Below are 27266 nucleotides of genomic sequence, written 5' to 3'. Positions count from 1 at the left end.
AGGCAAAATGGTTTACAGGCATATCTAGGCTTTGCCAAATTGGTTTTTAATAAATGTTTTCATGTCAAGTCTTTAACAGTAAAACTTTGATCCTCAGGCACTGCTTTTGTAAACGACTTTTCAAGTTAATGTAAAATCAAAATTAACCTTATTTGCTTTCTTTATACAAATTTGTGGTCCACATTATTCCATAGAATAGTTTATTTTCATAATCCTTAATGCAGTGTAATAACGTACTCTATCTACAGGTGTTTTCACCTTTTTTTTAACTCCTTCCCCTCCAATGGTCATTTTAAAGTCTCTTTAGGAAAGTCATGCCACTAGATGGCCATGTTTGCAATGCCTCCAGGCAGTTATTTCAGTCATGCAAGACTACACTGTAAAAAAATTCTGTAGAAATTGCAGCTGGGTTGCCGGTAATTTACCGTAGATTTAAATTTATGTTTTTTACTGGCAACATTTTGTTCAAAGTTAAATGAACATTAAACATTTACAAGTCTTTGTCTTTATAGAGTTAAACTAAAAAAACAGCATCAAGCAAAACATTCTGGGAAACAAAATCTGAAGCAAAAAACAGAAAAAGGTTGATGATGATTTCTGGTTCCCATAATGCTTTGCATGAGGCTGTAGTTTTATTTTGTAAAGATAAAGATTTGTTAATATTTAACATTTATTTAACTTTGAACAAACTCTTGCCAGTAAATAACATAAATTTAAATCTACGGTAAATTACCGGCAACCCAGCTGCAATAACATTGTAATTTCTACTGAATTTTTTTACAGTGTAAAGTCCTATCCACTTGAATGAGGATGGACAGATATCTTGAAAATCACATGCAAAAAATAAATAAAATCACAATTTAAATGACATATATTTCCGACCAGCAATTAAACCTGACTTCAATTGTACCATAACTTGTTTTTTTTAATGTATAGTTCACCCAAAAATGAAAATTATGTCATCATTTACTTACACTCATGTTGTTAAAAACCTGTACAAATTTTCTCTTCGGATGAACACAAAGACATTTTGAGGAATGTTTATAACCGAACTGATTATCTCCATAGTAGGAAAAAAGAATACTCTGGAAGTCAATGTGGCTTCTGATCGGTTTGGTTACAAACATTCCTCAAAATATCTTCTTATGTGTTCATCAGAACAAAGAAATGTATACAGGTTTTTGTAACAACACAAGAATGAGTAAATGATGACATAGGGCTGGACGATATGGGCAAAATTACTATTTACAGTATACTTCTAAATTTCGATTGATGCGATAGCATTCTAATAACAGTATGAATGTTAAACCTTGGGATAAACTGCAAAAAATGCCCACAACAAATGTCTGAACAAAAACTTCTGAACAAATGAATTTGCCAAGTCTATAAAGGCTGCTCATCTAAAACTATATAAGATATAAAAACATTTTTACAAATAAATTGATGTTCACCTTTAATTTGTATTCAGCCTTCAAATAAAATTAAATGTAAACTCACAAATAAACTTAGGACTTTGATGCTCACCTTCAATATTATTAATAAGGTGCACCTGAACATCAGTCAGTGATAAATGCTGTAATACAAAAGTTTCATACTAATTAATTTCTTCACAATATTGACTTTCATAGTTTTGATCAATTTGTTATAATATGTGGAAAAATATGAATAAATAGCCTAAGTAAAAGAGACTTAAACTTTTGAATGGTAGTCTACTTAATGTTACAAAAAAATATCAAAGCTCTATTTGTAATTGCATATATATAAGATACTAGCATACTACATTAAAAGGGACATTCCATGAAAATCAGACTTTTTCCATGTTTAAGTGCTATAATCGGGTCCCCAGTGCTTCTACCAACCCAGAAAACATGAAAAATAGCAACCCTGTAACTGTTTTGGTAAGGCTCTCTTTGCAAGCATGTTAATATATAGGTTATTCGGATTTCGCTCCCCCCATGACGTATTAAGTGGATCTTATTATAATGATACCGCCCCTTCATCTGCGCTATCCAACCATGAAGCAGCCTTACGAGAGAAAGTATGACTGACAGCACGACGCGTTTGTATTCCCTTAAACACAAACAGTAGCCTACAATCTTATAACTTGTAGTTTTAAGGGTCCTTCTAAAGGTTGAAGATGAGGATTAATGTTACCTTAGTGCAAGAGAGAAAGAGAGAGAGAGAGAGAGAGAAAGAGAGAGAGAGAGAGAGAGAGAGAGAGAGAGAGAGAGAGAGAGAGAGACAGAGAGAGAGAGAGAGAGAGAGAAAGAGAGAGAGAGAGAGAGAGAGAGAGAGAAGAGAGAGTGAGTGAGTGAGTGAGTGAGTGAGCGAACAAGAGAGAGCAACGCGACGGTTCACTTTCATCAATATAAGTATGTTGTTTAATATGTTTCTCTGAAGTTTATATGAATGAACACGAGGATTAATGCACTGCACGGGACAGAGTGAGAGAACAACGCGCATTCACTATCATACACAATAAGCAGAAATATGTTGTTTAATGTTTCTCTAAAGTTTAAGCATTAAACGTGTTGTTTTATTACAGATCATTTACATGTGCTTGTGTGGTTTGGTCAAAAAGTAAACTTCTGAGTGTTTGTGGAAGTGTAATTTATTGTAACATGCTGAAAATAATTGTGCCTGTTTAAAACACTGGCAGCATGAGACCTAAAAGTCTTTATTTTTATTCCACAATGTTCCCCATCTACTGATAAACATGTATTTAGCATAAAACAGATGATTGACTTTTTAAACATGCTGAACATCGCTTACTAACTTCTTTCGTGAGAATCTCCCTCTTAATGCTCTGTCTTCTCTACAGCGCGAGCGCTTGAGACTCCGCCCACCTGAGCAGCTCATTTGGATATAAAGGGATACACACAAAAACAGTGCATTTTTGCTCAGACCCATAAAGTGCCTGTTTTAACATGCCACAATAAATCACCTATATGGTATTTTGAGCTAAAACCTCACATATGTACTCTGGGGACACCAAAGATTTATTTTACATACTAAAAAGTCTCGTGAAATGTCTCCTTTAAATACATATATTATACTCATAATGTGCCGAGTGTCATAGATGCGTAAGTTACATACTTTTAACTTTTGCACGTTTCTCACCTTTTTTTAACCCGGAAACCTGACTTTTCTCATCTGTAGTTCAGTTTGTGTTGCATTACATCTCCCGTTCTCCCGCCCCCAATTTGGTGTCGTCATTGGAAGCTGTGACTTGACGCAAACTAACCCCGCCCCTCCATCTCGTACTTTTGAGTGACAGCTCTTCTCTGAGCAAACACTCCAAAGTCCCAACCAGATTCATTGATCGCAAGGTGACAATGATATGATTTGATGCGAGGTTCTAACGAGTGATTTAAATGCAATCAGGCATTACGTTTACCTTGCCGTTACAGAGACTCATGGTTGCTAAGCTACAAAAAGACGCCACAGAAGTGATATGGAAGAAAGACGCACCTTAACCTGCATTTAAAATATGTTTTTAGAAGTGACGTGTGAACGGCCATGGGACGCTGTAATTTATATTGAAATATCAGAAATGTGTTTAGAAAACATATCACCATTATTGAAAAAAAAAACACTATACCGCAAAATATATTGATATTGAATTATTATCCAGCCCTATGATGACAGAATTTTAATTTTTGGGTGAACTATCCCTTTGAAGGCGCTCTAAGCGAATCTGTTTGACGTCACTTTTTGTTGATGTTTGAACTGTTTTCAAACAAACGGAGCGTAGCTAACTCCTCCCCCTCCCTTCTGTGTTTTCATAAACGCGCACAACCCCCACCCCCAAATCCTTCTTGATGTTTATTGGCTGGAACACTTTGTCATGTTTCGTGGTGGTAGGTTTGGCCTCTTTGTTTGTTATTACAGTTTGTGGAGCCTGGGCTGTCTACAGAGATCACGTTTTTTTACAGTTTGATCAGTGGACAGGCAGCAAGCAGATAGTGAGGAGATGTTTACTGTATGTAACAAAAAATGTTTTATGGTCTAAAACGTGTGAATTCGCTTAGAGCACCTTTAAGCTCAAATTGCGCTAAAAACACATTTTTCAAGTGTCTCCTGCAACTCGTCAGTTTTTATCGACTGTTTTTTTCAATTGTAAAGCTTCATCTTTCATCGCGGCCATTTTGAACATTGCATTGCACCCTATTCATGTAGTAGTACCACATCTTGTTGTATCCAATATCTAACCTTATTCCATATATCCCATGATTATATATGATCATATTCCCACTAAGCCGGTGCATTCTGGTATGAACTGCCCACTTTTCACAATGTTTTACTTGGATATAAATGAGGTGCAAACACTGTTTTATGTTGTTTTCACACCTTTCTAACGTGTGAAGGTGCTTCCATTACTTTCCACAATGCACTTAAAAGGTACACATGTGGAATAAAGGAGTAAAACATAAACATGGCCATGTGTATCCATACTGTACCTACATACGCCCACAGACATTTCACACAGACATGGTGTTTAATAACAGTTGTCTCATTTGGCAATACATATTGCATTTGAATCTCACAGATGGAGGTCCCTTTGGAACAGCCATGAAGAGTTCAGGCACCTGCTTTAGGGCAAGATTATTATACAGTACCTCCCACTTACAGTAAGTGTTTCTGTGTGTAAAGTATACAGTACTGCATGTATGCTTTTCAGGGCAAGGCCATGTGCGAGTGTGTGAATGTCAACGTACCATGTGTTTTACACTGTACACTGCCACATATGTCTTTTTAGTGCATACATGTGATGACTGTAACAGATGAATCGTGCATGACTGATCCAGTGTGTATCACTGTGTGTGTACTGTATGAAATACACTGTGTGTGTACTGTATATGAATAGAAGTGATAATTTCTGTCTGTAATATCACACGGAGGGATTGGGCGATCGGTTCAGACACAAATGGTAATAGACCTAGCATGGTGGAAGAATCATGACCATGTGTATGGGGGAGAAAAGGGGGCTTCAGATTAAAAAAAACATTCAAACTTTGATACTGTGGGTGACACCAACATGCCTGTCGACACTGCATACTGTGTGCTGACGCGTACAAAGACACAAAAGTATAAATGAAAACTGAGCCTACAGCGTAGAGGGTCTGGCGTAGGTCTGACGCAGAAGTATAAATTGGGCTAAAGATATTCCATATTTCAGTGTTTTAGAGTTTTGGTTGTTGTTAGTAAACAATGCAATGATTTTACTGCTAAATGATATCCTGCTAAATACGTCTGACACACTTCTTTAATCTTGTTGATTGATTGGAGCTGTGGGGATACCAAAAACCCCAATGTGTAACAAAATCTTGCACTACACTAACTGTAGCAGGTCTACAGATTTACATTGAATAAACAGCATTTCCCATAAGAGCACAAATTTACACTTCAATAACAACAATTAACACTGAGCAAACTGCCTCACATACAGACACACGCATAACATTCAGGAAAAAAGCCCTCAGCAAAAGATGACATATGGCGTGAGCAATTTCCCTCTCAATTTCAGGTCCAACTCCAACTGATGTTTTCATGTGCCAGAAAATAGCCCACCCCCCCAAAGTCATCTGCTCTGTGAACATTAAGCACCATCGTGGCTTGCGGACCCAAATGCGAGCATACAAATGATTTGTGGCACCATCGTCCCGCACGGGTGCCGGAGAAACGGAAACGGGGATGGAGAGGAGGAGGGGCGGAGATGGAGAAGATGTGGAGGGGGAGATAATGTCACTTTCACCTTGTATTCCTCCGCCAGCCTGTAATGCTCATTTTTCCCCATTTTCACAGCAAATTCGTTTCAGCGGCGACGGCCTACCCACTCCCCCCGAACTAAAGCAAATGAGAGAGAAATGAGAGGGAGAGGGCAGACGAGGGGGGTTGTCGGGGGCGGGAGAGTGGGCCGAATACGCACGGTGACCTTTTTCTGATCCAATCTCACTGATGAATCCTAATGAAGGATTTAATAAAATCACACTTTACAATCTGTCTCTGCATCAAAGCGTGGAATCACATTCATATCAGACCAACTGCGTACACAAGCCCGACGAAACAACATATCAGATTTAAACCTGTATGTGTGCTGGGCTTCAAGATGTTGTCAGTGGGTGGATGAGGGGGGCATGGGGCTCTGAAATTGGCCAGACTGAACAGAGAACGCCTGGGCCATTTGTTCCAGATGCGCTCTAAAATCACATCTCATCACTTTCATTTAGTGCTTAATGAGTCCGCCGTCTACACCATACACCCACAGATATACAAACAGACCAAAGTTTGGAGAAAACGCTACCAATGGCGAGACTACTCATTTTTAAAAAATAGTTTGGAAATGAAACTTACATAAAGACAAAAAATAACCGTGCAATAAACCGAACACACCATCCGAGTCATTTATCTCTGATAGCATGTGTATGTTGCCAAGATGTCTGTTTTAAGGCTATTATTGTTAAGTACGCTGTCAGAAAAAAAGGCAGGAAAAAGCTAGCTGTCCCTGGGGCAGTTCCCTTTATAAAGTACCTCAGAGGTGCCTACTGGTAAAAAAGAGTAGGGCTGCCTAATGATTAGTCGCGTAATAAAAGTTTTTGTTGTGATTGGCCTGAATACCTCTGACATCAGCTGGAAATGTGACACTCCTTACCATGTTTGAAAGATTCGGTCACAATGCAATGCTAACAGGAGTTAACTTACAGGCTGTGAGTACGAAGCGGGAGGAGTTATGATAATGTCGGTCTTGTCTACATCACCAATCCCAGGTAGTAAACTGTTGCCTACAATCCTTGTGTTTGTTGCAGTCCAAGAAAAGAGATTTACATTGGAGACGATAACTTGCGTCATCATTTACTTTAGGATTTGTACCTTTTGCATATCGATAACACGTACTAATACACACTTACACACCAAAGGAAACATAAAAATGTGAATCGGACAATAGGTGCTCTTTAAAGGAATTGTGAATCAAATACTCATGTTATTTAAGAGGTCATCATACTTAAATGAAAATCCTGCAAGTTTCAGAACTGAAAAAGTCTGTGCTACTGAAATATAACAGTTTTTGGCACCAAGCCAGTATTACTACCGAGTGAGAAATATGACGTCAAAGTAGAATTGAAACACCTCCCCAAAGCCAAATAGCCCCTCCCACAGCTTCGCGTGACACATGTGTGTCTCAACAATCAGTAAACATGTCTTTAAAGATAGCCAAATGTAACCAAAATGACTTTGAAATAATTTTTTCTGAGAGACTCTTATTTTGAAGCGTTGATCTGTTATGATAGAGTAACCATGGAAACAGAGTTTCAGTTTTTGGTTGTGGAGGAACCGTCTATGGGAAGAACACAAACGCTGGATAACGGAGGCTCAGAACATAACATTAGGAATGCATGGTTAAAGGAACAGTATGTAAGAAATTTATATCAATTAATCATAAAATGGCCCTAATATGTTACTAGACATTAAGAAATCATTTTCATTTCAAATACTTATATCACTGACAACCGTGGTCTGGCCAGGATATTGCAGCCCTCAACTGATGTTTATGTTGTCATTTTGTGTATTGGCCACCAGTTGTGTCATTGCAGTACCAGTTTTAGCCACCAGTTTTGTGATTGCATTACCAGTTTTGACCACAATCCTACATACTGTTCCTTTAAAGTTTGTTTTTGAATAAGTTCCAGCTCGCGTGGGGAGTGTTTGTTTATTTTGTGTACCGCAGATTCATTTGTAAAGAAGTCAATGCTGGATTTGCAGAGAGACTGTGATTAAAAACACCACTGATATTGGATCTGACAAAAATGACACAGCAGTATACATAGTAAGTAAGACATTTTACTTTATTTGAATTGCTGCGTTTCACTATTGCTTTGTTAGAAGAGATCGCTTGATATGTCCTGTTGTAATATCCGTGTCTAAACATGGATGTTTGACTGTTTTAATTTACTAAAAACATTAAACGATTAATAAAGGTACAACACTTACTAACACGACTGTAATATAACGGTAGAAATATACAAAGTTAGTGATAAGGAAGGACTTATCAGCCACAATTTAGATTCTGATGCCCGCTTACTGTGTTGTATACAGTAATTTAGGCAAGTTGCGTTTGAAAGGTCCAACACTCAACAAAGCTTTTTATCATATAACTGTGGTATGTAACGTTACGTGGATGTAAGAGCAACCTCACAAGCCCAATAGAAATATAAAAGTTATTGATAAAGATTTATCAGCCGCAGTTTAGATTCTGATGCGCGCTTACTGTGTTGTAGACGGTAATTTAGTCACGTCGAGTTTAAAGTTTTGTTTCTACTTTACTATACGTATTGTTATTTATGTGTATCATCTTTAGTAGCCAGAATCTTTTGTGGCTCAAACATATATGTGTTCGGCTGCTATTTTTACACATTAATGTTTTTAAAACATTTGTAATGACGGGGAATGAAGCTGTCCAATCATAGCAGTGGGCGTTTACGTCTAGGTCTTCAATGCGGCCGCCCCTTCAAACGAACCATTTCTCCAGAGAGCCACTAATCCATGTTACAAAATAGTGTATTGCTTATTGCTTTTGATGTTTTTGAATGTAAAAACCACGCAAACATCATAAGTAGACATCAGACAACAGTATAAAACAATAAAATCAACAAATTCACCGCTCCTTTAAGGGTACTGACCCAGTGACCACACAATGTATTTATTAAGTTTTAGGACCTTTGCAAAAGCACCATGGTACCTGTTAACACCTTAGTGCTTAAAGACAAATAAAGACTTTTGTTTTTAAATGCAGCTAACTATGATAAAACCAATTAACCCAATCTTTAATCATCATCTGAACTCAACTGTAATCTTTAATTCTGGCCTTAAAGGATTTATGAGCTTTGCAGGGGTAGCTAGAGACTATAAAAAGCTGTTTTCTATAATGTCCCTTCAATAAAGCGCTGAAGAAAAATCCTTTATTTTACTTTTGTGGGCACCCCTAGGTTTTTGTCAGGTTTATATGACCCTTCTGTGTCTTCTCACCAGAAAATAATTTGCGCATGCAGTAAAATTCAGACAGGACTACTGTCTAATAGTATCTGCCTCAAATGAATAAAAAGTGTATGGTGGCAAAAGGTGATTACTGTGAGGTGTAAACAGCCAATTGTGTGAATTCCCTCAATTAATATTTATAACCTTATACGGTTTTTCCAGTGTTTATCCAGTTTGAGGCACATTTACCTTCTTACACTCTCAGAAAAAAGGAACATTTTCAAAAAGTACACTTTTGTATCTAAAAGGTGCATACTGCTACCTAAGAGGTAGGGGTGAGCCGGGCACAAACTTACACAGGGTTAATTGTAACGCAGCTACTTTACATATTTCTACAGGGCCGAGCAATCTGTGTTTTTGGTCGTTTTCTCTTACTATCAGAAGATGATCTCCTTTGAAAATGTGAAACGTTTTGATGTGTTTTGGTCAAGATATTAAAGAGTTTTGGAGCCATCAATTTCTTCATCTTATGTATTTTTTCGATTTCTAACTGGGGTATACAATGATAATGAGATGAAAACATAGTATCTAAATACTATTCATCAAAATGATAACTGTTAATACAATATCAGGGGAAAAAACTCACAATTATGATTTTTTTTGTCTTAATTTTGCAGCCCTTTCATAAAAATCTATTTATTTGCATTGATGCATATTACAGTATTAGTATGGTTATAGATAAAGGATCATGGATGAATAAACATGTGGATATCTATATATTAAAGGCAGATATATAAACAATATCCACCTTTAGTATGTAGACATAATTTTATTGAATTATTTGTGTTTAACCAAAATTTCTAGCAGGTGTTACAATTTACCCCACCTATGGGGTAACGTTTGCACTCCTGTCACTTTCGGTGTAATTGTACAATAAAGGTAGGTCCCACAAACATACTTTAAGTGTTTATTTGTAGCCAAGTGGTGTGTGCTGATTGTATAAAATAATAATTAATCTAACTTAATATTTTTTGAATGATAGAGGCAAACACGTTACTTTGTGCCCCGCTCTCCCCTACTGTCCCAGTGACAGCTTTTGTACCTTAATTTCTGAGAGTGTAGATACACTTGTTATTATCACACATTAACAACCAACAGAAGAGAAACAAACAACAAAAATGTCACTAACTGTGATGAACCAAGAAAGATGTTTTCATTGCTATGCTGACATCTGGTGGCCAAACGTGATCACACCTCTTGAGTTGACAGTGTGCCACTTGGATTTAACATGATGATCTGACCTAATTTAAAACAAAAAGATAAGAGCTGAAAAACTGGCACTGTAATTGAACCGAACACATACAGGATTATTAGTGAGGGGTCAGAAAAAGGGTGTGGAGATCCGTACATAATGTGCATGCAATCTAGAAAGTAATCTTTATGTGATCAGTATCCAATGACAGTACTCATTGATTTCATATGCAGATTAGATTTAAAATGACTACTACTCGCACAGGAGAGAGACTGGATGGGGAACGAGACAGCAAAGAAAGACAGAAAGGGAGGGAGATTGTAATCTATAGTGTAATGAATGTACATAGATGCAAGGATAACCTGTGAATCATTATGTAAATACATACGTTAATAAGATAGAAAAGAGCACATGCACAACTGTGTGTCTACTGTATGTACCTGAACTGAACATGAATGTGTGGTGTAAATAATACCTGGTATTTTCACAGTCTGTGAGCACACAAATGTAATTGTGTGTGTGTGTGTGTGTGTGTGTGTGTGTGTGTGTGTGTGTGTAAAGATAGAGATTGAAGTAGAGTTTATAGCACATGAAATTATTACTGCACCACAAATTACAACCCCTTTACACATGACAATATCATAAAACCAGTTCACAGTCTCCAGCACAGTTACAGCTAACCATTTATAAAAAAGCAGTTTCCATCTCTATATTCTATTCATTTTAATGTCATTTTCGATTTAAACTGCAATTTATTGTGTGAAAGGAAACAACAAACTTTTGTACTTATGATATTTGTTCACTCACAGGTACAGAAGTATCCAGAAGTGTCCAAAATTATTATTGCTGGGAGTTGACAGGTGTTCGATATGCAACTATAAAGCACAGAGGCATACCAGGGGGAAAGTCAGTCAGTCATTCGAGTGCTTGTACATGAAATTGACCAATAATTTGTGTCTTTACCTTTTTAATGCATATGTTTAAAATGTCCCAACGTTCCCCTTGTAGTGAGTTTTTAAAAACTTTATTATTTAAGTTTATTAAAAGCAATTATTTATTGACTTTTGGAGTTTCTATGGTCATCAAGCTTATCACGTTTATGTGGCGCTTCATCCAATTCAACACATTGAGTTATTTAAACAAATTATATTAACTAATTACATTTATTCAGTATTGTTTTCGTCTTATGCAAAATATTATTATATCGCTTCATACGCAGAAGAGTTGGGAGTTAATTTAGAAAATTATTAGCTTTTACATTTTAAGTGGTGGTTCAATGGTATTTCATGCATTCTGACTTATTAACACAGTTATAGAGTTGTTTCCTCATGCTAAACATAGGCAAAGTATCAAAAAAGCAGATGGGCGTGTTACAGAGTATTTCTGTGCCGAATGCACTTCGCCAGTGTTCGTACAAGTTCAGCTGACGTTTCAGGGGTTTCTATACATACAGTATCACTTCTTTTTATGGGCACTTCCTCCGGAAAACCCCGCCCACCCGTCAATCAGCGGGAGACGCTAGAACTTACAAACATCACATCACGCGACACAGCTTTGTTTAATTTCAAAACTAAACAATGGCACTAAAGAAGAAGTGTGTTTTTGGATGTAAGGAGAAGAAAGCCAGCCTTATGGAAACAATGGATATAGTTTATTATCCGGAGTAGCAGTGTAGTTTTGCGTGTGTGTTTGATGGGCTGGATTTCATTTAAAAGTCCCAACCGGGTAATGAGTTGCATGCGGTAAGTAAGACTTCTGTCTTATGTTGGAAATAGGCGCGTGCATATTATATATATATATATATACAGTTGTGTTCAAAATTATTCAACCCCAACTGAAATTGATTGTTTTGGCCGGTTTGACATTGATTTTGATCATTCAGTCATCCTGGTTACAATTACATCAAAGAGGCATGTGTAGGTCAGACAAATATAACATAACATTTATAATGAAATAACCACAAATGTCTTTTCTGTGCTCACATCATTATCAGTTTTATTCAACCCCCAAGTGACATTCAATCTTAGTACTTAGTACAACATCCTTTTACAGTTAAAACAGCTTTTAAACGTGAAGCATAGCTTGACACAAGTGTCTTGCAGCGATCTACGGGTATCTTGGCCCATTCATCATGGGCAAAAGCCTCCAGTTCAGTCACATTCTTAGGCTTGCGCACTGCAACTGCTTTCTTTAAGTCCCACCAGAGGTTCTCAATCGGATTTAAGTCTGGTGACTGCGATGGCCACTTCAAAATGTTCCAGCCTTTTTTCTGCAACCATGCTCTAGTGGATTTGGAGGTATGCTTGGGATCATTGTCCTGTTGAAAGGTCCAACGTCTCCCAAGCCTCAGGTTTGTGACGGACTGCAACACATTGTCATCCAATATCTCCTGGTACTGAAGAGAATTCATGGTACCTTGCACACGCTAAAGTTTCCCTGTACCTGCAGAAGCAAAACAGCCCCAAAGCATGATTGACCCCCCACCATGCTTTACAGTAGGCAAGGTGTTCTTTTCTTCATAGGCCTTGTTTTTCCTCCTCCAAACATAGCGTTGATCCATGGGCCCAAACAGTTCTAATTTTGTTTCATCAGTCCACAGAACACTATCCCAAAACTTCTGTGGTTTGTCCACATGATTTTTGGCATACTGCAGTCGACTCTTCTTATTCTTTGGAGACAGCAAGGGGGTGCGCCTGGGAGTTCTGGCATGGAGGCCTTCAGTACGCAGGGTGCGCCGTATTGTCTGAGCAGAAACTTTAGTACCCACATCTGACAAATCTTTTCTCAGTTCCTTAGCAGTCACATGGGGACTTTTTTCCACTCTACGCTTCAGATAGCGCACAGCAGTCGCAGTTAGCATCTTTTTTCTGCCATGACCAGGAAGCGTTTCAACAGTGCCCTTTGCCTTGAATTTGCGAATGATGCTTCCTATGGTGTCTCTTGGTATGTTTAACATCTTTGCAATCTTCTTATAGCCATTGCCCTTCCTGTGAAGATTAATCACCTCTTCTCTTGTCTTCCTGGACCATTCTTTTGACTTCACCATGTTTGTAACCACACCAGTAAATGTTTAGGAGGAGTTGAGTATCACAGTCATTTTAAAGCTGCCTAATTGGTGCTTATTAGGCTTTATTGCTGTTCCCTGACATCCACAGGTGTTTTCAATACCTGATTGAAAACACTTCAATTAACCTCTGTTTTTCAGAGTGGTAGTTCTTTAAGGGGTTGAATAATTGTGTCAATGAAGAATTCACAAAAGAAACATTTACTACTATATTACAAAGCCAATTGATGTCATTTTAGTTGCATATGGTTCTTTAAGAAGTCATTGTAGGATTTCATTCTGAATACAATTACAAATGTACACTAAATTCCCTAAAACCCTTAACAGCATTGGGGGGTTGAATAATTTTGAACACAACTGTATATATATGACACGAACATGTAGTGAATCATAAGTTATAAGTGTTGCATGACTCGTACTCGCTCCTCCCGCGGTAGTAACTCCTTCTTCATTTTTTCATATGTTATCTGAAAAATATTCGGTAAAGCTAATCTTTCTTTTATCAATCTGATTAAACTAAAGACTCTTCGGTGATATAAAGTATGTAATACTACTCTACAGGTACTCCAGATTAACATCAGAAATGCAGAAACAGCGTGTGTTATGTGAGCTTTAAAACATAACAAAAGTACTCGCAAAAACACATTAAGAATAAATATAAACATGAATTAATAATTAGCAAGCAAGCACATTTTTTTAAAAGTAATATATAGCATATATTTGTATTAGCATGTTTTTGAACAATTATTGTACTTATTGTTTACTGTCAGCTTCTATGAAAGGTTTTACTGGATGGATATGGGGATACAGATCAGGGGTGCATGTGCGCCATACACACATTCAGCTCTGTGTGTGGATTATAGTCAAATCAAATGTTTTGTAGAGATTTAATGTGTTTGTACCAGCAATTATGGCAACCCATAACTGCACAAATTATGCCAGTCATTCTGGATTTCATAATAAACATAAAAAATCCAGTCAAAACGGCACACTTGTGTCACTCGCAATACGACTACCATTAGCTTTAGTGGCTCACCGGAAATCTTACACAAAAGAGCTCAAAGATGCCCGCGCCCACATTTACATAAAAAAAATGTGGGAATAGGCAAACCACAAGTCTTTATTAAACCATAAGCCTTTAAAGATAAAGAGCGTCACATTCATCATGCCTAATCTTCATGCTAAACATGTACTGAAAATGTAATAATAATAAATATTATTATTATTAATAATAATAATAATAATAATCTCCATACATTTTTCAACAGCACTGATACTGTATATTCCTACTAAAACCAATCACTCAAGAGCAAATAACAATGACTCAATAGAGGTTCTTTCCCACAGACAATATATGAGGAGCTTAGATGCAAAAGCCGCTAAACGCCACCTTTGTCAAAAAGGAGATAATGATACTGACCTTAATAAAATAATTTTTGCTTTAAACCAATCCCGGCCTCAAGTCATTCAGAAATACTGGTTTGTTGGCCGAATCAGTGGCATGTTTACCATTTGGGGCCTCTAAGCAAAGTCCAAGGACCTGGGGCCCTCAATGCCCTAACATTGCCTAAGGTTTTTCATTTAAATTGCACAACAGTAAAATTGAGAATATAGAATTAAATTAGACATGTATAAACTGGATTTATTTCATTTTAAACTGCTTAACATAACACAAAATTGTTACAGTTTGGTATAATGCTTAGTTTAAAAAATACAAATAGTGCCCAGTTGTCTTATTCAAAAGGATACAGAATCATTCTCTGTAAAAAGATAAAGGTCTTGATTTTACCTTAAGCCAGTGGTTCCCAAACTTTTTCCACCTGGCCCTCCTTTTGTACAAAAAATATTTTCAAGCCCCTCTCAGATATATCCTTTGCTTGCAAATTCCTTATAGGATGTATTTAAAACAACATTACTAAATTACTGCAACTTAAGTGTGTGATCCTACTAAAAAAACTAAATAAGAAAAAAAAGGGGAAGCATAACATTACGATTCAGACTGATCAAACAAACTGAACTAACAAACACAAGTTGGTTATTGCCTGGATTTATAATGGGAATCACATACAGTAGCTCTCATTTCCATATTGGAGAAACAAACTTAATGTGAGATACAACAAAGAAATAGACCAGACATACACTAAAGATGAGATTTTGATGACATTAATGAGATACAGAAGATGTTTTATGTATTTTCTGCGTAAACCTCTGCGTAGTGTCTTTATGGCCTATCATGTTTCTAGCTGTATTTCACGACGAGTGTGTTAGAAAAGATTATGCGTCATGGATCAAACCAAACCACCAATCACAGGTGTAAAGCCCAAAGTTTCAAAAGCCATCTAGACAATCAAGTAAATGTTGTGCAGTTGCGTGAGCACAGAGAGAGTTAAGCGAGCGCTCATCCCAGAACTTGCATGTGTGACTGCATTTGTGCGCTTTGAGTAGAGGTGCGCTTTCGCGTGGAGCCATCCCCTTTTAAATAAATCCACGCCCCCCAGTTGGGAAACCAACCACTGCCTTAAAGAGACATATCATGAAAATCTGACTTTTTCCATGTAACTTAGTTTTGGTAAACCATTCTCTGCAAGCATGTGAAAAAAATAGGTCATTGAAATTTGTCTCCCCTTGTGATGTCAGAAGGGGATAATAACGCCCCCTAATCTACACTATCCAACCACGGCACTGCCATTTAGTGCAGAGATCAGCTCATTTGCATATAAAAGGACACACCCAAAAACAGCACATTTTTGCTTAAACCTACAAAGTTGCAATTTTAACATGCTATAATAAATTATTTATATGCTATTTTGAGCTAAAACTTTAAATACGTACTCTGGGGACAACAAAGATCTATTTTACATCTTAAGAGTATTGTGAAATGTCCCCTTTAAGCTAGTGTTTTCTTTTTTCCATTTAAAAAAGAAATCATTAAATAAGTTAACCACTTGTGGCCAGTAGTACAATATGGTTACAATTCCATAATCAAGAGGTCCTGGGTCCACTAGGGGGCCTCAACACACTTCCAAAGGGACCTCAAGATGACTTGAAATTATTAAAAATAATACATAACAAGCATTAAAACAACTAGAAATTAAGATTATTTTAGTGTTTGGCAATTTTTGTGTAACAAATGTACATCTGTCTGGTAATGTCAAGCTCTAGTATATATATTTGGTGGGTGTGGGGGACTTCAAATATTGTTGTGGACAATAGATGGGCCTTGAAATGAAAAAAGTTGAGAACCTCCAATTGTCCTTATTGGAGTACATTTTTTTTAAAGAAACGTCCAATCATATTTCACCCCTAAACCAAAAAAATGTAGCCTATTTGTAGGTCCCTGTGCATTGCATTACTGTTTAAATGTGTGCTTATTATTTAAATAATTATAATAATAATAATAATAATGAAAATAAACATTATATATAAAATATAATATGTAAATACCAATTTTTTTATAATTTAAATAAATATAATTTCTTTTTCATCTGGGATATAATATAATCCTTAAATTAAAGTCATTTTTATGTAATTTACCGTTTTCTGCAAAAAATCCTTCTACATAAATTAAAGAAAATTATGTGAAAATATAATCTTTATGTCTTTATTGACTGAGAAATATCATGATGATCCAAATCTCATCATTAGATTATGAAATTTATGATCGGATTTCACAGACAGGGTCACATCACATACTGTATGAGGACTATTATTACCTTTTTCTGACACCTCAGTGTCTTCCATTGCACTGATTTGCTCTTTGGACAGACCGCATGCTCTTTGACTGTGACTGGCTTCAGCATGCATCACTGGTCACTCTACAGAAAGACAACAGACATCAGATCAGTCAGTTTTCAGACACTTGAAGAGAAAGCACTCCTGGTGTTTGTGTGTATCAGGGGAGTTTGTAGAGAGAAGGGCATCTCGGCGGCTTACCTGGATCAAAGCCCACTCAAGGCTTCTCATCCTAACATTGCTTTTGCGCCTTCGAGCAAATAAATTGACCTTCTTGTGTACACAAAGGTTCCCATGGTGGCCTTTTGTTCTGTTGTGTTTTCTCTTTCACTTGCATGTCAGGTTACAGACAGTACAGTGTATAATTGAAATAACTTGCTATGAATGAGAAATGTGCTGGTATGTTTTGTATACAAGAATGTTTCCTTTACATGATGCATCAACAGAGACCTTCACTTTATGTACAATATTTATCCACTCTGAACATATTGCCAGTCTACTTCAAACAGGTTTTTTATAAAGCTATAAGTCCAAATGCATCAGGTGATTTTTGTTTTTAATTTTATGAATAATTTTATTAATAGATTTTTACAAATCTATTAATAAACACATTTTCATTTATAAAATATATTTAAAGTTCAACAAGTCATTAGATAAATGTACACTGTAAAAAACATTGCACTTCAATTTTTAAGTATAATCAACTTGGTATTACAATTGGGGGGCACCGATAAATGCCGATATACCTTAATAATAATACGTGTCCGATAACTATTCTGAATCGCACAGCCGATCTTATTCATAGCTATTTCATGTACTACGGCTTTTGATCAGTAAGTCCTTATCAATCTGAAATCACTGATAGTTTGGGTCGTTTATAACATGCATTTGAAAAAGCAACACTCGTCAAACATAATCATTATACATATTCTTTATTATCATTAAAATACCTGAAAGGTTTAAAGAACAGCAATATAAATATATGCTTAAGCCATTTCCTGTGGCTGCGTGTCATAGCCATAGACAGTAAAAGAAATGGACACAGCGACCCTATTGGATTCAACGGAGACAAGTGAAGTCAATTAGAAGCACGCACTTCCTGGGTGTCGTGCGTACTGCGCAGATTCAAACTGAGCTTGATGACGTAGATGTCACGTGAGCAATTGACAATTGTAAGTCTTCTAATAGCCGTGCCACGAGAAATCTGAATCACCCACCGAATCTTGCAGAGACGGTGAGCGTGAACAGGAACAAATTTTGGTAAGTATTCTGATTAATAATCTCCGTCTCCAATCTTCAGATGCAAAGTTATTCGCTGTCAAAGTGACGCCAAAATGAATGGGAGTCAATGGAATGCTAACATCAAGTGGAGGTCGGCTAATCAATGGTGGAACCCGGGAAGCTTCAGTAAAATATGAAACCCTGCCCCCCTGGTCATAGCTGCGTGTGTATGGTTCTTCGTTTCCGGCACATCTTGAGTTTCTGCACGAGACGCCCTCTGGCTTTTGGATGTAGCGGCATTTCACCGTAATTCATTGAGAAGCATAGCAAGCATCATCGGTCGATATATCGGTGCACCCCTAATTACAAGTGAATATTTTAGGGCTGGAAACTTTCTATTGTAATTAACGTGAATATATGGGAATTAACGTGAATATATGGGAATTAATGTAAATAAACTGGGAATTTGAAAAATTGCAGAGTAGCCAATAACAGGGAACTCAGGAAAATCTTTCAACTTAATTTTTTTCTTCCTTCTTTATTTTTAAAAATGTTATTATCTTGCATGCATGTCTGAATGACAAAACAAAATGTTTATTTATGTTTGTATATGATATAGTTTATACAAATTTCCCTACATTTCCACGGAGGACGTGGGAGAGTTCACTGGTGAGCGACTGACTCCGCAAACACAAACAACTGTGTCTGACTTTTGCAATGTTAATCAACAGACTCTTCGATTAAAACACAGGAATCCAGTCTTTAAACGCCATAGAACCAACAAAATATTTCGCACATTAAATCAGGCAAGGGTAGTCTGGGATCCGTTGTCAAAAGTTAAGGGATTATTTGGCGGACACTTAAATATACGCAGTATGAAACCAAAACGTGAACAACTGGAACATTTACTGTGCAGTTCCAATATTGACTTTTTAGGACTTTCAGAGACTTGGTTAACCCATTCTTCCCCTGAAGCTGTCGTAAATATGCCTGGATATAATGTATTTAGAAGGGATAGAAATAATGGGAGGGGTGGGGGAGTAATTATGTATGTTCGAAACACTTTAAAGTGTACAATGATTGAATGGCCAAGTGAAATAGTGTTTGAATGTGTAGGCGTTAACATATCACTTTCTGCAACAATGTCTTTTGTTATAGTTTGTATATATAGAAAGCCCACTGCAAAAAATGATTTTTATGAACAACTTAAACTTCTTCTTAATCACTGTGATAAAACCAAGGAAATTATTTTAATGGGTGATTTTAATATTAATTGGAATGTAAAGAGGGAACGAACGACTCTTAAACAAATTACTGATTATTTTAATTTAACACAAATGATTAAAAGACCAACTAGAATAACAAACCGTTCAGAAACCATCATAGATTTGTTATTTGCAAACCATAGTGAAAGGATTGGTAAAGTATATAATCTCATTACAGGGCTTTCTGATCATAATATCGTATTTTTTTCCCGAAAACTAAGCAAAAAGCGATTTAATTCATCTACATTTAATAACCATGATAATTTTATTCCAAAACATCTACACCAAAATCTTGATTCTATTCTAAATAATGTAAATTGGTCTGCATTGTTTTCGGAAAATGATATTGAAACCAATTCTCAGATATTTAACATTAAAATGACAGATGTTATGGAACCTTTTATAAAAAGAGGAAAAGGTAGAAAAAGGGAAAATCACCTACCCTGGTTGAATAGCCATTGTAAAACACTTATGAAAGAAAGGGACATCTTACTCAAAGCGTTTTTAAAATCTGGTCTTACCATTGATAGGCAAAGATTTACTTCCATAAGAAATAAAACAACTCAAACCTTACGTAAAGCCAAGGCAAATTTTTTCTTGGACGTTATTACAAGTGCAAATGGGAATGGCAAACTAATATGGCAAAATATTAATAAATTAATTGGAGCGCAAAATAAAATGGACAATGAATGTTTGGAAATAAAAGTTAACAACAAGTTGATAAATAACCCAAAAGAATTGGCAACGGAATTCAACAATTTCTTTATTAATTCTGTCAATGAAATAACCCAAATGTTTAGTCCCTCAGAAATAGATCGTAAGCCTACTAATCCTGGACAACCGGTTTTTAGGTTAGAGCAAATAACTGATCTGGAAGTGGCTAACATTATTAAGTCTATGAAACCTTCAAAGGCCAAAGACGCGTATGGCCTTGATACACATTTTTTAAAAATACATAAGGATGTGCTGGTTTGCCCTATAACACATCTGATTAATTTATCAATTAAAATGGGAGTTGTTCCATCAGGATGGAAGGTAGCTTTGGTCTCACCAATTTTTAAATCAGGAGATAAAACAAACATTTTAAACTATCGCCCCATCAGTATCCTCCCTGTTGTATCTAAGGTTGCAGAAAAGTGGATTGCCAAGCTGTTGAATAAACATCTCAGCCATGGCCATTCTCTTCTGCATCCAATGCAATTTGGTTTTCGCCAATATCACTCTACAGAGACAGCAAACTGTGTTCTTATAGAAACAGTAAAATCCTTGCTTGATAAAACCACCTGTGTTGTTGCAGTCTTTTTGAATCTAAAGAAGGCGTTTGATACATTAGATCATCAAGCCCTTCTGTCTAAACTGACTCACTTTAATTTCGAGGAAAATGCGCTAGTTTGGTTTCAATCTTATTTGTCCAATAGAAAACAATCTGTGAGCGTTAGTGGCATTAAGTCATCCTACCTTGAATGTTCGGCAGGGGTCCCACAAGGCTCTATTTTGGGACCAGTATTGTTCTCTGTCTATATAAATGATTTGCCAAATGTCTGTCAAAAAGTCCATTTTCAAATGTATGCTGATGATGCGGTTATTTTTACACCTGCTAAAAGCACACACGAAGCATCATCTACCCTTACATCAGAACTGGAGAATATACAGCATTGGCTGTCTAAATCTTGCCTATTATTGAACAAAAAGAAAACTGTAGTTATGATTTTCAGTAAAAATCCCATAAAACTGGAGCAGTCCAATGTGTTCCTGGGGGGAATGGAACTTGACATTGTGGAGGAGTTCAAGTACCTCGGTGTCACACTGGACCAAACACTCTCATTTAAAAAACACATTAAACTTACAGCGAACAGAATCAAATTCAATTTACAAAACTTTAAACAAATTAGACCATCAATGACTGTTACTTCTGCTAAAATGTTTTTACATTCAATGATATTTTCACATATAGATTACTGCATTACAACCTGGTCACTCACTGGAAATACAAATTTAAAACCCATTGAAATGTTATTTAAACAATCTATAAAAATATTTGATCAAAAACCTCTATCATTTCATCATTGTAATATTCTCGAAAAACACAATATGCTACATTTTGAAAATTTTATTCATTTTAAAAATAGTTGTTTAATTTTTAAAGTTTTTCATGGACTTGCTCCACCATCACTATCTACATACATTAAACCAAGGTCTGACAGAGGTTATTGTACCAGAGCTGTACTCAGAGGAGATATAGAAATCCCCCTTAGAAAAACTACCTTTGGACAAACTGTACTGTCTATCAGAGGAGGTCAATTTTGGAACAGTATCCCAACAAACATTAGAGAATGTCCAACCTATTGTACTTTTAAAAACCATCTTAAACAATTTCTTAAAAGTTCCCAGCTCTGTCATCATTTTAACTAGTCTTATTGAAGTAATATAATCTGTCTGAATGTGTGTTAATGTGATTCTTGTTTGATTGTATATTGTTATATTCTTACGTGATGCACTATTTTGTATGTTGTTGTTTTCCTGCCTCGGGACTACAGGTGCAAATTAGCATTTATGCTATAACCTGGCTCATTTACAGTCTTTACAGTAATGTTAGACTGTTCATTAATGTGCATTGTCCCGACTAAATAAACAAATAAAAAAAAAATAAAAAAAAATAATAATTCCCGTAATTTCATGTTAAAAGGGTTTTCCAAGTTCCCATGGAAAGTTTCCAGAAATTGACAGAAAACTTTCCGCACATTTGCAACCCTACACTGTAAAATAATTGCAGCATTTGTCGTCAAAATAACACATATTTTTATGTTACTTTAACTTAAAAAAATAAGTTAAACAATTTCAACTTAAATTTATGTCAATTGTTTAAATGGCAAAACTTAAAATAGAAGGTTGCAGGGGCGTAGCACAAGGTCCCGGTGTCGTAGGCAATTCTGCCCCCCTTGGCAATTTTGCCCCCTCAAATTAGGCTATTATAATGGAGTTTTGTATGTAAACAGCATCAGTACAGTATACAGTTTATTTATTTAGCATTTCACCTCAAATTTGCATGTAGTCTATAACCAAATTATCATATGAAAGTGTATGTTCTGCTTTTTCAATGGGTTGTCTCAGATCATTTTAGTATTAATAATCGCGCGGATATTCAAACAGTTTAGCACTATAGCTTTCGTGTTCTAGTTTGTGCTCACCTTTCTTTGAAAATAAGTCAGTAATAAATCGTTTCCTCTTGTTTCCTTTTCCTGTCTTTCCTTTCTTTTTTGGTGGCCTGATTTAGCTTTCTTTGAGAAAGACAATTCAACCGCACCGCAGAAGTTTGCGCTCCACCAGCCACTCAAAAATGTAAACAAAATGCGCGTGCAGATGGACTAAACCATTTGGCCCATTAGCAAGGGGCGGGACCGTGAGACTTTAGATAGTCTTTACATAATGTAGTCAGTCAAACAGTTATTCAGCCAATACACTAACTTTACATTTCATCTGACATTCATTATGAAATTTTATTAGGAAATGAAAATATCCAGGTACAATAAAATATATTCCAGACTTTTCAAGGGCCCTCTCTTCCCTTGGGGCCCTGGTTTTACCCCCAGTCCGACGCCCCTGGTACTGTAGGTTGAACTGATTTACAAAAAGTTGTTTTAACTTCGCACTGCATGTTTTGTTGTTTTTAAAATGTAGTGATGAGTTGCTGTAAATTAATTATCATATTAACTTATTTTAACTTTATTTTATAAGTAACAGCAACTCATCACTAAAAATCTAAGCTGAAATTACTTGTAAATCCAAGTTAATTACACTTAAAAATTTAAGTGCAATGTTTTTTACAGTGTGTATACTGACATTGTTTTGCTGTTACTGCAGTAAAGGTTAAACACAAAGACACGGTTAGAAAGAAAAGCACATTCAATAACTTAATAAAACTACACAGATTACTTGTTTCTTAGAAAACCTTAATAGGGAAAACATTCCTAGTAGAGTGAAATAAAGTAAAACCAAACCTACCTCAAAAGTTTAACAGCCACAAAAGTTTTGGTACGTGTACTTCCTTAACAAATGTCTGAAGAATGATTCATTGAGCACATTGAGCTTTACTTTCAACAACTATTTATACACTCTGAATAACTTCTCATAAACTAAAGTCATGAACTACAGTGACAGATATGAAAAATACTTGTGGTGGCTTTGTTGATACAGAAGCACACAGTACAGGAAGAACTGAAAAAAAAGTGTCACAATGGCCTCCTTTTAGATAGAAGGACACTATAAAAAAGCCATACAAATGAAAATATAGCCAGAGGCTGAGACTGTGAAGCGTACTTCCCCTAATAATGTATAAGATCCCTATCTGCAAGTAGTAAGCAGGTTCTGAATAGTTGAGTTGAATGTGTAAAGCATGTGTAGTAAACTTTGCTAAATAGTACATTGTAACAATTGCACTAGGAACCCTACAGTATATCTTATAGATAAATAACCAGCATCAGACCAGCTCAAGTGCTTTGTCTCAAAAACAACTTTGAAAGTTTGAAACTTCAGAAAGTTCAAAGTGCTGCCCGCTCGCGCCTCAGGCAACACTGACACACAGAGGCTCACTTCAACACTGACGGTCCTTACAGTAGCAAATCTTGTGACTTTCTTTAAACAACTTATTTTCTATTATTAAAGTTTGTGGGTAAAACAGGAAAATGTAAAAAAAGCCAAAACTATAAAGAGCAATAGGAAAAACACAAGGCTCAAGGCAGTTGAAACATCTGTTCAGTCAGCACCTACAAGAAGTAACTTTTAAGCGTTTCATGTCTAACTCACTTTTAGTCTGAGCATTAAATAGTTTGAAAGCCATTTCTAGTTATTTCTAAAAGTGACTTTTGCTGAGACAAAAGCGTAATAAAGTAACTAACAAGCGTAAAAACTCTCACCTTTACGTGCAGCATGTCATCTTTGTTGTCTGTTAAAAACTATGGATCAGGGGCAAAGAGAAAGTCTTGCTGTGATTTCCCTATGCAAACACACAGATGGAGTTCACCCGAAATTCAAATCAAATTCATACAACAACCGATGTTTATTTATGTGGGCCCCGATACTATTTGCATGTATTTGCATATTTGTGGCACATGCATACTGATAAATAATGATATTTTGCGCTTTCTCTTGAGCGAGATATACAGTAAGTTTTTTTCACATTTATGTTAGATGAGCAACAGAAAACGTTTGACCTGTTTTACAAGCGGAGATGAAAGACATAACAATGTCTTTAAACGCACATTTAATGGTGTTTTTGCAGTCCTGGATTACTGTACCATCTACTGGACGCAGGAGGTAATACAGTGCAGCAAGAATTATTACACGTCTTCAACAAAAGCCGGAACTACTTATAAAACGTTCCGTGTGTGGCATTTTGGGGGCAAACTGTGTCATGTGTCTTTAAATACAGGAACCGGGTTGTTCAGCTTTACTCGAAAGCACCTAAATATGTTTCTTATCTTTTCCCGAGGTCCATTAATAACACGTGAGAAACCAGGTTACCAGGAACAGAGCATGCAAGCACACGCGTCTCTGGATACGAAGCGTCTTTAACGGAAAATCCCCTGCAGGTGACACTGTTGCTCAACATAATCTCTGCAGGGCTTAATATGTAAAACAGTGGATCTCAAACTGTTTGACTTCAAGACTCACTCCCATTGTGCAAGACAACATTTGAATCCCCAAGCCCCTGGCTGAGAAACACAGGTGTAGCTTTATCAGCTCAAATAAGCAACACCAGTTTGTTCTTGCCACGCAATATTACAATAAGCTTGGTCACACTGACGCCATTGCAAAATTTAACATATTTAAAACAATGTTACAAAGCTTTCAAATTAGTTGTTTGTTTTAAAAAGTTAATGTTGCCTAGCATTTGCTTTGCTTGCTCATTTATAATTCAGTTTTCAAGTTTATTTCTATAGCGCTTTCAGAATTTTGCATTGTTGCAAAGCAGCGGTAGCCTACAAAAACATGGTCAAACAAACAGACAAAAGACATAGACATAGTAATAATACTGCAAAATAATAAAAATATATAATCATAAAAAAATAGGAAAACTAAATACATTGTGTTACAGAATACATGTATTCATATACATTGCATTATTGCAAATCTTTTGAAAGATTGACATTATCGATACTCACCTGTATGAAAAATTCTAAAGGATTTTATTCACATGGTAAAACATTTATTTTTTCAAAATATTCAAAGAATTATGTGCTGAAATTTTGAATAGAGCTGTCAAAAGATTAATCACGATTAATCACATACATTTTATAAAAACTTTTATATTTTACCCAATAAAATATATTTTTGCCATATAATTTGTAAAATTAGAATTAGCTGTAAAAACAATGTATTTCCATACATTTTGAAATATATGTTAATATTTGAAGGTTAAAACTAAATTTATTTTCAAATTCAAAAATATATTTAATTAAGCTACCTTCTACAAAATGTATTTAGTATATATTTAAAAAACAAATTGGCCAGAGATATTATGGGCAAATACAACAGAATATGTTCTATTCTTTGTGTGTTACATTTTATACAAGATGTACATTAGATATCATAATATAATAAAAAACACAATACAAATATGTTATGCTCAATATTATGCCCTGTAAAGAAACCCTTTAGTCAAGTCAAGGCAGCCATTTTGCTTTTCAGGAAATTGCAAGCTATTTCTCTTTAGTAATAACCACTTTATTTCCAATGACAAATGCATTCATCAAAAAGACTATCAAGTTAGGGTTTATATAATGCTTACAGGAAAAGTGTGTGATAACATGTGTGATAAATGATCTGTTCATTTGTGTTAGAGATAGTTGTTTAATGAATATTTGTTTTTATTTGGATTTTATGTCCCCAATCCCCCCTCAACCTCCCTGTTGAGGCTGCATTAGTAGACTATTAAATAGTGTGTTTAAACCTGTTCTCTGTGCTCAGTAAGCCTTAATGAATGTCAGGGACGTTGCACAGGTTGTATTTATTCCCTTTGCTTAACCATTCCACTTATTAGGTTTTAATGAGACTACAACATCAGAACCAAAGAAGCGAGAAACCTTTCAGCACAGGCTTAATCACAGCTCTCGATTAAAATTTACAGTGACTATCATATCCAGTCTCACTCATGGAATGTGACATCTGCAAACAATGACGATTATTATACCTTGACAGGAAATATTAGGAATCTTTCAGAACAAATCTGATTATGTAATGTTAAATGAGACTATCAGGTGTCTGCATTGCTTTATTGCATATAAAGGTAATGAGTTAGCTAACATGAACTAACAATGAGCAAAACTTCCACATCATTCAATAATCTCAGTTCTTGTTAATTTCAGCACTTACAAATACATTTTTATATAAAAATTGTAACGGTTTACAAACTGTAGTTAATGCACAGTTCTAAAATAAACAATTGGCATATACTTACATTAATAATGCTGATATGATATAAAATAATAGGCTATTTGACTAAACAGTTAGAATAGCTTGAGTTACGTGGCTCAGGTTAAAAGTAAAGGATTATTAACTGGTGCTATTGCTGAGCTAATTATCTATTGATCTTGTCTGGCAGCGTAGGTGTGATTGTGACCTTTGAAGTTAGGGCTTGTACATGTGCGCTTGTCAAGTATGTAGAGGGAGTGTATTTCCTAATGTGTGCTGACAAGGAGAGTGTGAGACTTGGTTTAACAGCTTGGCTTCCCGCTGCCATGTCTGAGAGAGAAATTCTTTA

The 27266-nt window shown here is 35.9% G+C and overlaps 1 protein-coding gene across 8 annotated transcripts in view; it reads right to left on the bottom strand.

Annotated features, from left to right (window-relative positions):
- Positions 1 to 24740, bottom strand: part of myt1b (myelin transcription factor 1b) — a 117914-nt gene extending 93174 nt beyond the window's left edge. For 2 of the 8 annotated variants that reach the window (XM_073875047.1, XM_073875051.1), the window contains exons 1-2: positions 23510 to 23652; positions 17003 to 17104 (exon numbers count right to left, since the gene is read on the bottom strand). In XM_073875047.1, coding sequence (XP_073731148.1) covers positions 17003 to 17093 — 91 coding nt within the window. In that variant the 5' untranslated portion in view covers positions 17094 to 17104; positions 23510 to 23652. Of the gene's footprint in view, positions 1 to 10162; positions 10275 to 17002; positions 17105 to 23509; positions 23655 to 24420 lie in introns of those variants that run through there. The other 6 variants (XM_073875052.1, XM_073875053.1, XM_073875046.1 and 3 more) reach the window with 5 other exon arrangements.
- Between the last annotated feature and the right edge of the window lie 2526 nt (positions 24741 to 27266).

The sequence above is a fragment of the Misgurnus anguillicaudatus genome, chromosome 13, assembly GCF_027580225.2.
Source record: "Misgurnus anguillicaudatus chromosome 13, ASM2758022v2, whole genome shotgun sequence".
Taxonomy (NCBI): domain Eukaryota; kingdom Metazoa; phylum Chordata; class Actinopteri; order Cypriniformes; family Cobitidae; genus Misgurnus; species Misgurnus anguillicaudatus.
The sequence above is the reverse complement of the archived record's forward strand: the minus strand, read 5'-3'. Positions and strand labels throughout refer to the sequence as shown.